General features: G+C 42.0%; 1 protein-coding gene across 2 annotated transcripts in view; it reads right to left on the minus strand.

Annotated features, from left to right (window-relative positions):
• Window positions 1–18,454, minus strand: part of HAO1 (hydroxyacid oxidase 1) — a 37,805-nt gene that overhangs the window by 17,543 nt on the left and 1,808 nt on the right. Inside the window, exons 1-2 of one of the 2 annotated variants that reach the window (XM_072331031.1) lie at window positions 13,589–13,725; window positions 6,988–7,139 (exon numbers count right to left, since the gene is read on the minus strand). In XM_072331031.1, the coding sequence (XP_072187132.1) occupies window positions 6,988–7,139; window positions 13,589–13,725 (289 nt within the window). Of the gene's footprint in view, window positions 1–6,987; window positions 7,140–13,588; window positions 13,726–18,454 lie in introns of those variants that run through there. The other variant, XM_072331032.1, reaches the window with a different exon arrangement.

Raw genomic sequence — 18,454 nt, forward strand, 5'->3', positions numbered from 1 at the left:
CAGTCAAGTCCATTATGTGATGCTAAGAAACAAAGGATCAACATTCCCGTTGCTCCATCAAATATGAGTTTGCGAATGAGAGAGAGGGTTATTAATCCAACCATTGCAAAACCCTCAGATCAGATAAGGGAAAAAAATGTAAATGTTATGGTTCAATCTGTTTTTAACTATCCATTTATCTATAATCTTTTATTCTCAACTCAACATATACGGCCTTAAGAACATGAGAATTGTTGCAAAAGCGGAAAACAATCACAAAATTCTTCCGTTGTCTGACCTATGAAGTTAACCACCCTCTGGTAAAGCAGCAGCTCAACACGCGTATTTTGGATTTCCATGGTAAAATCCAAAGTCTCTGTACAAAAAAACCCTTGAAGTTTTAGAGATCCCGGGTTGACCTGTGCATCACATCCATCCCTTGAAGCTCATTTTGACAGTTCTGTAGACCTTCAAAAAGATGATGCACAGCCTCCAAGTATTGACAGGTTTTTTTCCTACCTCACATCAGGATTTGTTAAAAATATACTCCCTTTTCCTGCAAGTCTAACAGCAGTTGAAGAAAATAGAAACAATTCAATTCCTTTAACAACTATATTTTACATTTCAGATCTGGGAGACCGCAGATATTCCTATTTACTCTTACAAGTCAGTACAGGATCCACATTCTCATGGCAAACTCTTTCAGCAACATCCAACATTTGCCAGAGTTTAAATACCATATATTTTTAATTATTATTATTTTTAAACCAGCCTTTCTTCATGTCAAGCAAATTACTTCTCTTTAAAAAAGGCCATCTTTTAAGCCCAAATCCTGAACATTCCCTGAAGGATCCATTTACCTTACAACACATTGCAGGTTCCCACTGAGGTCAATGATAGCACTTAAAGCGTGGCAGCAGGCACACATGGGCACACAAGAGAGTTTGGGGGATGTTGTCATAATCAGGATGGTGAAGCTTTAAGCTCTTTGTGCTTTGCATAACCACAAGGCCCAATGCACCACTAATAGGGATATTATGGGGTGCTTAGGTGAGGGGAAGCTCCACTGACTTGGCTGCACAGGTGCCTCAGCTGCATTGCTATCTGCCTGCACTGCACCCAGGAAAGCCCAGAGATACTGGACATACATGAATGGAGCCTCAAAGACATTTCTTCTCATCAGGTAAGATAAACTTCAATAAAAAGGAATTTTCTTCAGTATTAGGTTCTTCCACTGAAATATTTCACACAACAAAAAAATCAAGGTTGACAGTGGAACAGGACTTAGAGCAATATTGGTGAGGCACTGGCACAGCTGCCTGGAGAAGCTGTGGGTTCCCCAACCATGGAGGCACTCAAGGCCAGGTTGGATGTAGCCTTGGGCAGCCTGATCTAGTGGGAAGTGTCCTTGCCCACAGCAGTGGGTTGGAACCAGATGGTTTTTAAGGCTCCTTCCAACTCAAAGCATTCCATGATTCTATAAAAACGTACCTCAACCCAATTTTTCATCCTGAAATCGTATCTCCTTTCCACCTCTGATGGAATATCACTCCATAACTGGTATGGAAATTTATAATAGAGTTTTCTCCTGCAGGCAACCCAGAGCCTATACTTCAGCAGAGGATGCTGGAGGAGAGTCAAGTTGGAGCTTATATATTTTGTCGTGTTTACCTTATATGAGCATGGTAAATTTTGCTCATTTTTTCTTGTGCAAATTCCCTTTGTGTTTCTTTCAGGGGCATCTCATGGCAGTCAAAATGCCCCACTTTTGTCACTTCTCGCTTTGCCCACCATCCCCTGAATTAGAGGGCAAAGGACACATTTGGGATCAAGATGGTGTCCTTTTGTCTCGGTGGTATTTCTCAGAAGTGACTATGTTCTTTGAGCCACATCTCCTAAGAAACAGAGTTGTTTAAATTACTTAACATTACTCTCTTGATGAAACACACTTGGCTGAGAGATCTCCTGCCCAGCCTTACCTCACTTACCCCTTTCAAAACTTTCTGTGCAAGCTGGGCCTGCAGTTTGTTGACACAACATTTTGTCAGCTGTGCAGGAAAGCTGGAGGCAGCAGGGCCAAAATGGATCTAGCCTGTCTGGAAGGTCTATCACACCAGAGAGCCCGTGTATAGTTATACCAGAAAGCCCCCCAGCCATAGTATATACCAAAGTCCTATTGTAGTCACTGTGGCTGAGCACAGAGAGCGACAGACAGCAAAATCCCTCACTCGGTGTCATGTATGGGCACAAGGAACATGAATTCAGATGGCCAGCAGCATTAAAGCAAATGAAAAACATTTCATAAGTCTGTTAAAGCCAAAGGAATAAGGTATTGCTCCCAGCCTAGGTGAAAATGATAGAGCTGACAGTAACTAAACAGAGTTGGAAAAAGCATTTCAGTCAATATTCCTATTCTCTGTTTGGCAAAGTAGGCTGTGCAGATGCATCTCAGGTGGTGGTGAAATCCTCCTTGAGTCAGAAGTAACTCAGAAAGCTGTTTGAGAGCAATTGCAGAGAGTAAATAAAATCGTCAGATCTGAACAACTAACGTTCTAAGTTTTCAAAAGATCTGACCAAGAAAACAGTCAAGCTGTTCAGTCTGATTTTAAGCAAGTCTCAGAGAAGTCAGACACTGCAGTACTGCTTCTGAGTATACTACAGATACTAGGAAATAGGTCAGTAAGAATTAAGTCAGGATTATGTAAGTAGCATCAGTATACAACAGAGTAGAAGTCTTGATAAGAATAATTGACTTACCTGTTCACAATGAACTGAGTTGTTAAGAAACTGCTATTTCTTGTTAAGAAATAAAATCTTAAGCAGCACCCAGCTTAGGTATACAGGAAGGTGGGTCCCATTTACTACTCTATTTCAAGGGAGTACAGACTAGAGACTACGTGAAAATCACATTGGTTTGTAAGCACAGTGTGAAGCTGGGGGGGGGAAATTCACATCTTTGCATGAAGGAATAGTGAACATTTTTTGGACAGGCAGAAAAAACACTGTGTGAAATTAGAAAATTTCTGCTAAAAGGTGCTTAGAGAAAAGCCTTTTGCTCTCTAACGGTGGCTAAAATTATTCATCAAATTTGGCAAATATTTTTAGTTAACTGAGTTGAAATGTGAGTGAGAAGGACAAGAAAAAAAAAAAAGTCACCCAAAGTCAAAATGTCACGCGTTGATATTTTCAAAATGGAAATGCTTTCTTTTTTTTTCCAAGCTAACAATTCTGTTTCAAAAGTAAGCTATGGTTAAAACATTGCCTGGTAGGAAAATCCAATAAAACATTGTCTTTTAGATCAAATTAAACAGTTCAATTAATCCAAAACCATTTTCCACCCGATTTTTCAGTTTCTCCTGAAAAGAAAATCCATTATTTGCAACATTTCCATGTACACCAATTAACTGTAACTAAAATCCAGGGGATATACTCAAAGAAAGCCCTGAAAAAAAAATGGATTAACGTCTGCCAAGACCCATGGAATTGTTCAAAGGACAAGAATGCATTCTCTATAGGGAGGACCTTCAAGTCCATTTAGACATATCAAGGAAAGCTAAGGAGGAAACACATTGCTGCCTATGTATTTATGCCTACATAATCTAGTTAACTGAAGTATAATAATCTACTCTCTAGTATTTGAAATCATACAAGTTCTGATCATACTTACAGAATAGACTCAAGCTGTAGAGTGACTTACAAAAGTTGTGTTCAGTCTTATATCATCAGGAACTTTTAATATCATGATTCAACTTTTTTTCCTAAAGAAATAACCTTTACTAAGGAAACAGGATTGTTGGTGAAGGTGTGTTTAAGGGAATCAGCCTGACTTAGAGCTATTTCAGATCAGATATGTGCTCTTTCCCACCAGCCTGGTCACTTGTGTGGGAGTGTCACTTGAGCAGAAGCAGTTCCCAAAAACCCAACAAGCCCTGAAGCAAGGGGTCTGCAAGGAAAGGGAGTTTTATCTAATGAAGATCATGACATAGATGCCCCTCTCTGTGAATTAAGGCACTGAAAGAGTACTGCATTCCAAAGCAAAATGTCGTTGCTTAATAGAAATAGCTGGGAGGACTAGACATTGCTCTTGAAGCATGGAAAAAACTTGTTATTTCTACCTGCACCACCCTGTCCTGCAGGTGAAAATAATGTGAATCTGAAACCATATCTTGAGGTTTAATCCCAACCAGGCAGCTCTGTCGTTTGTGGCACCTGCTGCACACTGCCTGAGTGCACACACACGCGTGGGCACTGTCGATGCTCCACAGGGCAGCTGCTACACTCCTGAGTGTGAGTAAAGGTTCACTATGCCTGCTCAGGCAGTCACTCAGACCAAGAAGGGACGAGACTGACCACACCATGCTTTTCAAGGGCATCACAACAGCAGAGACACCAATGCATGAGTTGCTTCCTACATACCTGAGACAAAATTCAAGCACACAAGTACATGGGGCTTTCCAAAAGCCACAAGACTATGATCAAACATCCTTGGCTTGCATGAACTGTGGTGCAGCTAAAGCAAAAACCAATTTAAAGCAACCAACAATCTGGCCACTTCATTTCTGAAGTATTGCTAGGTTAAAGAGAATTTGGATGTAGCAAAATCCTTGATCCCAAACGTCCCAATTCTAAGGAAAGCTTTAAGCCAAACGTGTACTTTACAGCTAACTCCTGTCATCTTATAAGGTCAAGCCAAAAACTTGGCACTGAATGCCCTGCTCCACCTCTAACAGAGCCAAAAACCAAGGACTTTTTTCTACAAGAAATGCTAATGCAATACAGAGGGTGTGATTTTAATTGCACTCTCCTTTGAAAGTGATGAAACTTTTACCAACTCCAAGGATATGTTTATTTGGCCACATATTCAAACCACCGCCAGTGCACCAAGCTCGCTGGGCTTGAAGATCCAAGAATGTTAAATGCAATAATCATATGTTAAAATTTGAAACTAAATGCAAAAGAGTCAGGAAATTCCAAAATTAAGTTATCTACCACAACCATAACTCAGCCCTGGTAGTTAGCCTTATTTTATCACTTGATTGTATACGCAGTAACAGATTTATGACTTAAGATGTGGCCAGGCAACAATGCCAGTGGGAGGTTTTGCTAAGGAACATCCTGGGTTTTGTGCATTTCTAATCTCGCTCTTAACACAGCATTAATGTGTTTGCACTTAACAGCACCGTGCTTCAGGGTTTTCTTTCAGCATAACCTGGGCCAGAAATAATCTACGAGTGTTGCCAAAGGACAGGACAGCACTAACGCAGCTGACAGAACGCAGCTTTTCAAACCAGTTCAAGGTATTCGAGCTCCATCTTGTGGTGCGTGCCTGCACATACAACCCGACTTTCTAATAAATCTCTTAAAAAAAATAAATAGAGAAGCACGCTCAAATACGCTGTAAATCAAAGAAACATTTGACAGAAAGTAAGGTTCAGGCTGCTCCTTGCTGATGAGCAAAGTATAAACCTTGTGACAGGGCTGTGTTTGCTGGAGCCCTGGGACAGCAACATAGAAGGGCTGCAGCTCATCTCAGGGCACGTCCCAGCCATGCTGGTTGTTAACAAGGATCAAGACCAGCTCACTGCAAGGTTTACAATTAGACTCACTTCACGCTGGCATTTGCTGCATTGATCATGGAAATGTTGCTGAATTAATAGCTCACAGGACTATACGTTTTGTAACCTTTATCATTCTGCTAGCACCAGAGCATTGAAATGCACACCCTGCCACTCCGTGCCTGCTGCATACAAACGGCATGACCTCTTCTTAAAGTCGTTTTGCAGCTTGAGTTAAACGAGTGAGAAAGTTTCACATCTTATTATACCCCATTTCTCACATACTTTTTGGCTGTAGGCTCCACTTTGAAAGCATCTTTGTGTCAAATTTAGCCCAGAGGACCCTTACCTGGCTGGCTCCCTGGGATGTGCACAAAGTAAAAAAAACATTAAGAAAAAAATCATTCTGAGATGGGCAAAAGCTTCTGCATTTCTGGAAGCAAAGACATGGATGGCCACTGGGGTTCATAAAAGGCTTTGTGACAGGAAGCTTTTCTTGTCATGGCAACACACATACACTTATATTTATAGAATGGATATAAAGCATCTAGCTGTTGTTTTCATTTTTAACATTACAAACAATAACTAGGATTCCTACAGGCCAGTGCAATGCATTTTGTTACAGGAAAGCAGTGCAGCTGTCATGGTGCAAAGAGGGCAAGGAAGACACCAAGGGGAAATTTCTGACACCAGGCAACACTTCAGCCAAGCAAGAAGTGCCCAAAGCTGCCAAGACAGAGACTTCAGCCAGAAATCAGATGATTTTTATGTTTTAATTGCTATTTCTGGTGACTTCTCTCTACCACTCAATTCCCAGAACAAGATCAAGGGACTACCCACAAAGGCCAAAGCAGTGCAAAAATAACCCATCAACAGCTATTGTTATGCAGTCATATTAGGTGAGTACTGTAGCCTCTTCTGGCCCTACAATTAGGGAATCTAACTGTATTACAGAAGATTACAAAAACCTCTTGGCCAGTTCCCCAAAATGACATTGCTCTTTAATCTGAAGGCCTTTACTAGAGACCAGGTTTGAAAGGAGGACTCCTATGGTCATGACAGCCCCAGATCCCCAATACAGGGATGTTGCACTCACTGCACTCCTGTCTCCCCCAAACCCAGATCCCCACATTGCAGCATGTATTTGTTGGGTGACCTGGCTTAAAGTGGACAGCACCTTTTTTCCCCTCCCTTTTCACTCTTGAAAATCAGGAGTTACTATGCTGATATGTTAGCAGACTGCAGAAACAACTGAGGACATACTGGCAAAAACCACATGCCTTAAATGTGGGACGCAGATAGATCACCTCTTTTTCTGATGTCCTGAGCATCTTTCTTCTCCATTGAAGACAGTGAGAAAAAAGAAGCACTCACCTGTCCCCCTTCCCACTAAGACTTCACTTTGTATTCAGAGATAGGAACAAGTGGACTGCAGGGACTCTGCACAATTTACCTTTAGCGGTCGCTGTCTCTCCATCAGGGTGAGCCAAGCGCTGCATAGCAGTCGCTGCAACACAGACCGGCATGCTGATTTTCTGCCCTAAGACCGAGGTTGACAGGTCCATTACAGACACGTCCCTGAGCACCCGGGGGTACAGCTTCCATCTGACACAGAGAAACAGAATAAAATATCTGCATCATTGAGGTTATAGCTCCGAATGTCCAAGAGCAGATTTTCCTGTTAGCGGGTGAAAAAATATGAGAGCTGGAAGGGAGGAAGCAGCAGAAATCACCAGGTGGCAGGGTGTTGGACCTAGAGCAGAGCTTCACCATCTGATCCAGACATGTAAAGGGAGCTGCAAAATGCACAAAGCCAAGAAGAAACAGGTTAGAAGGGATCAAAAAAGACCCAAAACAACGGAGGGTGAAAGGAAGCAGAGATCCTTTGAAAAGCGTTGGTTGGTATCACTTGAAAGAAAAGACAGCAGCAAAACTATGTTTAGAGTGATTCTTAGCTTCTCTGAAAGCCCTGTGGCAGAGAACCAGATTATGGAGGATGTGCAGGAGCCAGGTTAGATATAAGGAAAAACTTATTCTCAGAAAGAGTGACAATGCAATGAAACAGGCTCCCAGGGAGGTGGAGATGTCACTGTCCCTGGAGGTGTTCAAGAACCATGGAGATGTGGCACTGAAAGACACGGGTTAGCAGGCATGGTGGTGATGGTTGGACATGGTGATCCTAGAGGTATTTTCCAGCCTTAATGAATGACTACATGATTCTATAACAGAAGTCACCACTTCCGCTCTCACCTCCCTCAGCCTTTCCCTTAATGGACCAGGGAGACAAAGGATACAGAATTTTTTGGATAAAACCAGCCAGACCAGCGCTCTTACACCTCCTTGTCCCTATACTATGGGTGTCTGCATTGGGAGCACACAGAAACGATTTACCACGCCTCTTCCTGCAGAAAACAGATGGGCAGGAGCATGCCTTAGCTGTTTTCTGATGAGATAGTTGAGGAAATCGGCTGCACTGCATCTCTATTGGCACCTTTTGCAATCTAGTAGCCCCCAGGAGGCCCCATCCCTTAGCAGTCACAAGCTGCTGTGTGACACATACTTCACTGAAAAGTAACTGCAGGCCCAAGGACAGCCCACAAGGAATTGAGACTTCCAGGAAAAGACCAAATGCAGCCACTGTAATTTGTTACAGAAAAAGAGTGAGTAGCACAATTGCTTTCCCAAGAGAGTAAATTATAATCTACTCCTTGAATGACTTGGCTCAGAACCCACTCAACTGTTCCTGACCTCGCTTTGTTTTCAGTGTACCCACCATAAAAAACACCAACCCAGTGCCATAGCCATAATCTCCACTGGGGTCTTCAGCTGAGCTACAGGCAGAAGCTGACTCCAAATAAGAACTAAAAAGCACCCACCTGAAATTGCAGTTAGGCTGAACCATCATATGCTTAAACACAAATTTATATGTGCCTTCTGCCACCAACTGGATCACAACAGGACAACAATCCCTCTCAGAGCATCAGCTGGACAGCACTTCGGTATCCAAAGCCATCTCAATATGGATGCGCTCATGGGAGTAGCCACAAAATCAGACTTTCTCTCTGCCATGAGATAACACTGCAGCAAAGGCATTTTAGTATAGTCCACAAGAAGGTGCCTATCTGCAAGCACTGTCTCTCAGAGGAGTGCTTTGTGCAAGGTGCAAGCAGCAATAGGCTCACCCTCTCAGTATCTCACTGATGCAGAGGGAACTCTGAGAGGACTGCAAATGTAGATCACAGCTATCAAGCTTCGAGCTTTAATTAAAGAAAATAATTAAAAGCTTAGTCACTAGTACTGCTGAACCTGGCTACCTGATCGGCACTAAAATGCCTGAGGGAAACCGACTACTGTCGTTAGCAAGAAAATGGCAACCAGAGCCTTCATTATCCTTAGACTAAGCTCTGTGAGTAGCAGTCAGCTTGAGCTTGCATACTAAACAGACTGATTGGGGTGGGGGGAGAGAGGAAAATAGAAAATATTTCCATTTTATTGGAAGAAAAAGAGACATTTCCATAAGAAACCTGGGACAGAGTTAGGATGAGACCCAAATTTCTTAAGCCGTGAAGCACCAGGCCATGCCAGTTCTCCAGAAAGCACTCCCTGGGGAGAAAAAAGATGGTTATGATGCTTGGAAGGGATGTAGTTGTGGGACTCGGCTGTAACATTTGATGCCAAGACACACACTGTAAGTATGTCTCCTTGGACTCGTTTTCATACTATTGTGTCAGACTGTTATTTTTCAGGGGAAGATGAGCTGAGGGTGGGACAAAGAAAACATGACTTTTATCCCTTCTCCCTAATCCTCATTCCAAAGGCTTTCTCCCAGCTCTGAGACATCTTTCCCCAGCAAATACAATGAAAACACAAATCCTTTCATAACTTTGCTCATATTTACAGGCTAGCTTAGAAGCATGGGATGCAGAGTGACTTCTTCTGCAGTCTCCTAGTTCTCAGCTGTTCCTGATGCACAGGATTTTCACCTGGTGCAAATGATTGCCACTTCCAAGCACACATTTGAGTATCAGTTCTGAAGCAGCAAAATCCCTTCAGTGCTTCTAGCTCAGAGAAGCAGAAACAGCCAAATTCTATCTCCCCCAAACAGAATAGACAAGAATTACGATGCTGTAAAGAAGCAGCGAACACCCTCCTTTCCCACTCACTCTTATGTGCCATCAAATAATTGTCCACAAGCTTTTTGGTGTCAGATTTCTTAGCCTCAGCATTTAAACAAATTTCTCTTCTGATCCCTTAAAAACAAACAAAGAAAAACACAGCTTTTCTCTTTGCATCTCACTAGGTTGTATGCTCTAGACCAGATAAGTCCTAACTGAGCACTGACTGGCCCTCATAAAAATACTGTCAGGATCACCACCTTTGCATTACAGTCTTGGACAGAAGCAGCATTGGATTTTACTTAACGTGGATTTTTTTCAGCTGCAAGTTTAGCAGGCACCCAGAGTGACCTATTTTCTAGACAAGCCATGGGGATATTCCCTTAACTACAGTGAGCAAAAACCAAGCACAGTGTTTCCCAGAAATCAGTGCAGGCATTCATTAGACTGCACACAAAAACTGCTTCCTCCTACTCTTTCAGCAAAAGTGTTTCCAGCACTTTTGTTAAGACCTCATGTACTTTTCATTCATCATCTTCTTGTCACCCACAACTTCTCCAAGCCAAGCTGATGCTCCTGCACTATAATCAGCAACTGCAAGTTACTGTATCTTTCCTCCCAGCCAGTAGCTGGGGAGCGCTCCTGATCCACACAGCTTCATTTAAAAGCTGTTTTGAAAGAAGGATGAAGGTGAAGGCGCATTAGTGGGCTTTCTCCATTTTCTCCCCTGTTCAGAAACACAGGAATGTAAATTACCTTGCAGTTGGACAAGACAGAGGAGCACTCACTTCTCACACTCATTCCTTGCTGTGAAGAACCACTGAAATTTTCAATACGCAACATTTTCAAGCAGCATCTCTCACTTTTCCAAATTCATACTAAATCCCTTCACCAGCAGCGTGCTTCAGGAAGGACACGCTGCTCAGGCTAAGGCCCCATCACAGCCCCTACCTGCTTTGATAGCCTTTAACCTCTCCTCCAGCTCCTACTTCCCAACTTCCCATCATAACAGGCACGTGCTATTGCTGCACAGGGCCAAGTCATAAACAGTTGCTTTCACTCAAGGAAAAGTGCCCTCTCATCAGGGCACTCTGAATCTGAGGTGGAAGCCATGGCAGAAACATACCCAACTCATTATTAAAAGCATTCATTTCTTCTCTTCTCCCAGTGACCTGACATGCCTGTTTGATCCTACTCAGATTTGCAGCCTTTTTACTTTTTTAAAGGCCCGTGCCCAGTCATTTTGATGCCCTTAACACCCAGCCACACAATGACACATTTGCTAACAATATGCATCAATGCTATCACTGATAAACAAGAAGCAATGTTCCGTGTACATGACAACAAAATGCATCTTCTTCAAATGCCACTGGGAAGTCAGTGGCAGAACCTGTCACAGCAGATTATTGGAAACGTATTCCTAAACACGCACACTTATTTTCATTAAAATGCTGAGAGATTTCAGATTGATTTCTTGAATGCCATCAAGCCAAAGGCAACTCACCCTTGTCTCGAAACGTACTCTTTATTCGGGCCCATTGGTTTCTTGACAACTTGAGAGTGAATTAAATCACCAGACAGAGCAGTGTTGGAAGGACGCGTGGTGTTTTGGAACACACAACAAGCGCAAGGTGAATAAAGTCAGATGCCATAGGGAAAAATGTATGCTCCCACATCCTAAATAATTGTTACTGGCCTTAGTGCCTCATTTATGCAACTGCCGTCTTTACTTCATTTGAAAACTGAAAGAAAAACTGATCAGGATTTAGCAGAAAAATGCTGATGTTGAGATGCAAGCACTGGTTCTTCACATCAACATCAATCGCAGATAAACTGAAAGCCAGAGGAGAGTCGCTGTAATTATCATCAGTCTCATCTTAAGCCTTGGTCTTTTGGGGGCACTTTATACTGCAGTATCTGATTACGGGTCCAAAGTACTTTAAGCTCCTGTGCTGTCAAGAGGATGGGACATTTGATTTTATCAGCAAATGGATATGACCCGCACTGTTCCAAATATCGCATGAGCCATTCCAAAGGCACTGCATTATCTATCCACACAACCGTTCATCTGCTACATCGCTCCAGAATGATAATCTATTTCCATTGTAAGTGCAACCATTATGTTGCCAAAAAATTAAGAGCTCAAACTTAACAGATCATTTTTCTAGATATGCCAGCCAACTCAATAACCTTGCAGTGCACACCACAGATGCCTGGGCTACAAAAATTCACACTCTGGGTTCTATTCCTTTTTCTTTTCCATTTAAATACAAATATGTATACATATAAATATTTAAGGACATTGCAAACATCTTTAATTGGGTGGACTCTAAGGCCTGAAACAGCACATGATTAAGCTTTTGACTGGAGAAATCAATGAGAGTTCCCTGATTGTTGCTAGCAAAGCTCCATGTACACACTTCTTTCACAAAGTTGTCTGACTTTGTGATCGTTGTGGGTGTAAAGTCCATCTTACTTAATACTTACCCATCCGCTGCATTTGGGAATAGGAAGATAATGAGTAACACGTTCAAAAACATAAAGACAGAGATTCAAGGGCTGGCCCCATAATAGCAGTCCTACATTCTTGCCCCTCTCAACAGCATCATAATAAAAATAAAGGTGTTTTGAAGTTGCTTGTGCCAAAGTGAAGTCCCAGAACAAGAAAACTCACAAACCCACATATGAGGTTTGCATTTCTAGATGTGCTGCCAGGAAGCCATCTGACACACAGATGTTACACTCAATAGTTTTAGACCCAAGGGCTAATAAATGAAAATCCCACCACCACAGGAGGTGCCTCAGCAGCTACAAGTGGGGAGCACTTAAGAATCAAGACCAAGGCCCTGGAAACATGTGCTCAAATGATTCGGAAATTCAACATCCCATTAGAATAGGTGGGAGGGTTCCCCTTTGCAAAGGGGAAGGATAACCTACCAAACAACCCCAGTTACAATGGTGTTTTCTAGCTCTAGCTCTGTGCTAGTGTTGTAGGTGTCAAAAACCAGAGGACAGCATATCTTATGCCAGGGACTGGGTTTTGGACTCTGATCCCAGCTCTCCCACTGCTTTATTGAGTGACCTTCAACAGTTCTGTCTGCCTTCCTTTCATCCAGCCATGCTTGAACTGATGGTCTGGTAGCAGAGCAGCAGATTCAGGGATTGGGGAACCAGCGTAACACAAAGCAATTTGGTATCAGTTTTGACACTCCTCCACCAAACGTCGCTTTACTACATGTTGAACCCAACATTTACAGAACAAAGGAGCTGAGGGAGTTTGGGTTTTGACAACAAGAGAGGGAACAGAGCTACAGTCTGCAAGCCAAAACCAGTTCATAATCGTTCCCATCATTTACAATATTTCATGTTTAAGTGCTGACCGTGTCTGAAACCTGAACACAGCTCGGGCACACGGTACTGAGGGCTGGCCTTCACACCTTGCTCCTGAGCACACTGCTAGGACACACAGCTCCAACATAGCAATACTGCACAGATGTTTAGCAGGGGAGGCCACAAAAGAAATGGAACAGTTCGGTCAAAAGTGACCTAAAAGTGACCTTTTATTGTACCTAAAAGGTACAATAAAAGAAGAAATCTTCGTCTGTACAAGAACTTAAAATATAGAAACAACACCAATTTCATCAAATTATTACACAGTTGTTCCACCCCAAAATTTTGCTTCCCCCCCAAAAAAAAAACAAACAAAATGCACTTAAAGCTAAAAGCATGTTAATGAATCTTAGGGACTGCTCGGATAGAGAATTTTAGCTGGGGCAAAGAAAGGGAGGAACTGATGTTCTGAGAAGGATTTTGTTGAAGTTTTTTCCTAGAATTTACTGAAGTTTCAGAAAACTTAAGTTTTATCAGCACAAAATCTAACATTGTACCACATCTACTAACAAAGCAAATAGATACACACACCTTAAACCATCCTCCTACCTTGAAAATGCTGCTACATTATCTGCTAAGGTTTCTTCGTCATCTGCTCCAGATCGGTAATAATCATACACTGATTTGGGAAGAAACGTTCTAGCATAATGTTCAAAATCAGCAACACAAATCGGTTTTCCAGACATGTCTGCAGATCTCAAAGGATATGTTTATTCCAACTTACCTCTCTTTTAAACTCTGCATTTCTGTCTGTAAATCATTAATGTGGGATCTCATCAAGATTTGACTTTCTTATCTATGCACAAAAAATATACACCAACTTCTTGTGTCACTCTGGACTTCAACACCATGTTTCATTTCACGTGGCCAAAGCAAATGCAGAATACACTGGAATAGGCTATGGTGAAAAGAATATAAATGAATAACAAAACATACGGGTGTGATACATATGACTTAGACCTCAAGTAGGGAATGTACCATCCCAATTTTCCATCAAAAATACTGTGGTGACAGAGGAAAAAAAAGGTATCACATACATCCAAAAAGCAAAATTCTGCTTTAGTTGGCTTATGAAAGCAAGTCCAGGCCTGGGCTGGCATTTATAACCGTTAAGACTGTTCCCAGTTTTAAAGTAAAAAGCTGTGGATTGGGAATCAAGTTGCAGGGACACAGCTGCCAACCAGCTAGGATGGCTACTGCATCCTCATGCAAATGACTGCTGCTTTTTAATGTAATTCCACCTCCATAGCCCAGAAAGCTGTAGTTATTCTTAGAACATTATGAAGTCAGACACACTTACCAGCTCAAGATAAAGTTATCTTACCACATGAGCTTATACTCATCCAAAATGCAACAGATTAAGATCTTGATTTAACAAATATGCATACATACTTCATTTGCAACAAGTATAAAGTAGTTGTTTGCCAGGAAAAGCTTACAGTTGATCATGTGTACATATAATGCAGTTTTGCACTCTTCAGCCATTAATCTCTTTTTTCTTTAGGTAGAGAACAGGTTCTGGAAAGAACAGACAAATCAATCTCTTAAAATGGAAACACTCTCCAGTGCACAGTGTAAGATGTGACAGAACTTTGCTGTGTGCACTGCAGTCACCACAGCCCAGCATGCACCTCTTGTCACCACATGCAGAGCAAACAAAGCAGGGGGCTGCCATTTGTTCCTTATTAGTTACTTACAGTGCAACACAACAAAGAAATGCAGTGCAACAGAAGTACATCTGCACCTTACTTCGTCCAACAACACGTGGATTTAAGTGACTTGATGTTAGCAGAATTCTTCAGTCTTGCTGAAGGCATCTAGTTAAACGTAGATAAACTTCTGCTAAACCACAACCTCTGCTGCTGGTTTATAAATAGCAGCTAGGAACACAATATTCTGCAAAGAGAGAAAAGTGCTTAAGATTCAAACGAGACTACCAAGCATCTTTAGAGGAATATTTCAGGGACTGAAGCAGGAGTGATGGTGCCAACTGGAAGGTCAGGCTCAAGAACTGTCTAAAGAGAATGAGATTATCGCCTAAGAAATTTGCAGCTACTTCAAAGTGCTTTTGTAGACCTCAGGGCATCTTGGCTTAAAACATTCAGGGCATGTAAGGGGTTCTTTTTCCTAGTCTGTTAGAATATGCATGGAAGGAATTACTGGGAACGATTATCAATATGCATAGTTACATCATCAGGCATTCATCACACACCCACAATGAATAGAATTTAAACACAAACTGGCTTACATTGGCATTTCACTGCACTCCCAGCACAAAACCTGGGGATACATCTGCTTTTCTTACAGTTTGCATTATCTATGCTGAAAACTATTTGTTCTAGAGCATAAAACAGTAAGCACCGCACAACAGCTAAATGTACTAATATATTGCTGAATCCAGTAGCACAAAAATTATTGACAACGACCATTTTGCTGTTGATCTTCCCCTTACACTTTTACATCTATATTTACTTCAAAACAAGTGAAGTTCTTCATAACACTTCCCACATCATTCTTTCTCTCAATTTACATCAATATGCCACATTCACATGACAAAAACCTGCCATGCCTTTACTGGTCATTACTTATAAATCATGCTAAAAGTTCCTCTTCCCTCCCTTATCACTAAGTTGCTCACATATCATGCCTTTTGGATCCCCCCCAAAAAATACCAAGCATGCTAAAGCACAATGACTTTTTCTCATTTGTTCCCTTAGCAGGTCACTAGAGAATTACTGAAGGAAAATGGCATCGCACACTCTATGCCAGAATCTCTTTTCACTCAAGTTAAATATATCCATCTACCATAAACCCAGGAAGGAAAGCCCAGAGAGGGTTGCAAAAGACAGGGATAGGACATAGAAGCCAAAAGAGTGCTTTACAAAATATCACTACACATTAGTGTTTATGTATGATATTTGACAAACAAACAGAGAGAAGAACAGAACAATGTGACATTTCAGCCAGAATCGCTGTGTTGCTATTGCAGGATTGGAGAAACAATGTTAGTTATCTCTTGTGAAGCAGCAAAAACTCCACCGAGAATGAATCAACTGGGATTTTCTCTCTTCACAAAAGTTTAACTGGAAAAGTCAACTGCAGTGTATAATTAAGCTATTTCAAGGTACCAGTGACTACTGAAGTGTTTCTCAAGAGCGCAGTGGAAAGCTGTTCTACGAAGTAAATTCTTACATAAGTAAAAGGCTGTTTTGACTTTCAAATTCCCCGTGAACATTCCTGAATTTGATCCAAACAAAAGCAGAAAGCATGTCTTGATGGACTTTGACCATGCAACATGAATGATGTTTGGTATCTCCTCAATCAGAGCTACAGGAACTGATCTTGGCCCCCTCCATGTCACTCACAAGATTCAATAGAAAATATTTTTCTCCAGCGATCTATGACTTCAGCAAGAGACTGAATCAAAGGCAGTGGATTTATTGCATGAATGAGGACAGTTTCTTGCCAATTGGCATAGCAGCAGGTAAGTGGCCCTAGAGAGCACCAAGGAACACCTGTTTTGCAAAGTCACTTGGGAAGTCTAGGACTGCTGGGGTGGAAGGTGTAATTGAACCATCAATTACACAAACAGTTCTCCTTGGAGGAACCATAAAACTGGGTAATAAGGAAGCAATCAAGGGGAGATCTACAAAACGGTATGCAGCACCATTTTTGGCCTTACGGCTGCACAGCAAAACTCAGTCCTAAGAAATCCTTATAGGGCTAGAAGGGGTGCTTTTCAACATTATATAAAACTCACAGGCTTGACCAAAGAATCACAGAATTGTGGGGGCTGGAAGGGACCTCTACAGATCATGTAAGTCCAGCCCCCATACCAAAACAGGCAGATTCAATGGGTTGAACATCCCCAGAGGAGAATCCACAACCATCCTGAACAACCTGTTCCTGTGCTCCGTCACCACCACCATGAAGAAGTTCTTATGCATATTGATGCTGAACTTCATATGCTTCAGTTTGCAGCCATTTCCCCTGGCACAGAGCTCATGCTCTATGCAATATAGGGAGGGACAAATGTAAACCTTGAATTAGACACCAGTATTATTAGACATCTCTAAAACAGAGACTTGACCTTCCATCACTTTGATTTCCATTGTGCATCTTGTACAGCAAAGCCTGGTACAGGCTATAAAGATCTCCTTTCAGCTGAAAACTCAGTACACCAACACAACAGTTATTTACTACTCAGGAAAAGAATCAGGGACCAAACTTCATTTACATCTTACATTTCCAAATCAAATAAAAGGCAGCTTATTCCTGAGAAGAGTTGCAAAAGCATCACAAAGGACATACCACTTCTTCCTGGGCAGCTCTTTACAGCCAAATATGCTGGTGTTCTATGCATGCATATGCTTTGTGTGTGGGGGTATTTAATGCTTGAGAAAGGGAGGAAACCCATTTCCTTCCCACTAGCATTCTGCAGCCAAGAGTCCACCTGCAAAGATGTTGGCTACAGCCATTCAGCCTTTCATTCTGAATGTGCACTCAGACCCTCAGAAGAAAAATGTACTACCCAGCATCACTACTTCCAGACCTGGGGGCCACCCGATTCAGTGCTGTTCACTGGCTGCAAAGAGTGGGGGACTGACAAATCAAGTACAGAAATCGAGACAGCCACAGTTACACTATAAGGAAGTTAGTGTCATGTTTCCACTACTTGACTGGATTTCCTCCTGTGGTATTCCACCTGTTCGTTTGCATAGGAACAATTTCAAACTCTCACATAATGGCACAGGAGCAGCTAATTAAGTAATAGAACTATGTTTGATATTTGATATTTGATACCACTCCCTCTTGGAATTTACATCAAGAAATTGATGCAGTGGCAAATAAAAACTGACCTGCAGATCACCCAATCTGAGCTGCAGTTCAACTCCATGCCAAAAAGCAGTTCAGGAAACTCATGTTTTGAGAACGAATTTGAGCGCATACTGGATCCTGTAGTTGTTCACATTGTCCATATACACTGATGCAATGGCTCCTGGTAGTCACAAAACACCACTTCAGCCTCCAGCACACTTGGCCTTGAGCCCTATTTCTTCAGCAATGACTGCTCCATGTGTGCTCTGAGAAACCATTTCGACTTGTAAGCTTCTTCACCACGTTAGCAGGGACATATCCTCCAAGTTCCAGAGGGAGCCAGTACACTGTTTGACAGTTAGAAGACTGGATTACTCAAAAGGGGCAAAACAAACCTGACACAGAGGTTACAGTCACCAATGGTTCAAAGCTACACTGTTTTGGTCAGCAGTCTCCACTGACCCCGCTGCATTTTGTACTTACACAAGTTCACCGCTCAGCTCACAGTTACTGCCACGAACAGATCAATCCAGGTGCTTCTCCAAACAGAGAATGTAAAGGTCCATTTTCTCAAGAGTTTGAGAAGTCTTCACAAGC

This window comes from Excalfactoria chinensis, chromosome 3, assembly GCF_039878825.1.
Source record: "Excalfactoria chinensis isolate bCotChi1 chromosome 3, bCotChi1.hap2, whole genome shotgun sequence".
Classification (NCBI taxonomy): Eukaryota; Metazoa; Chordata; class Aves; order Galliformes; family Phasianidae; genus Excalfactoria; species Excalfactoria chinensis.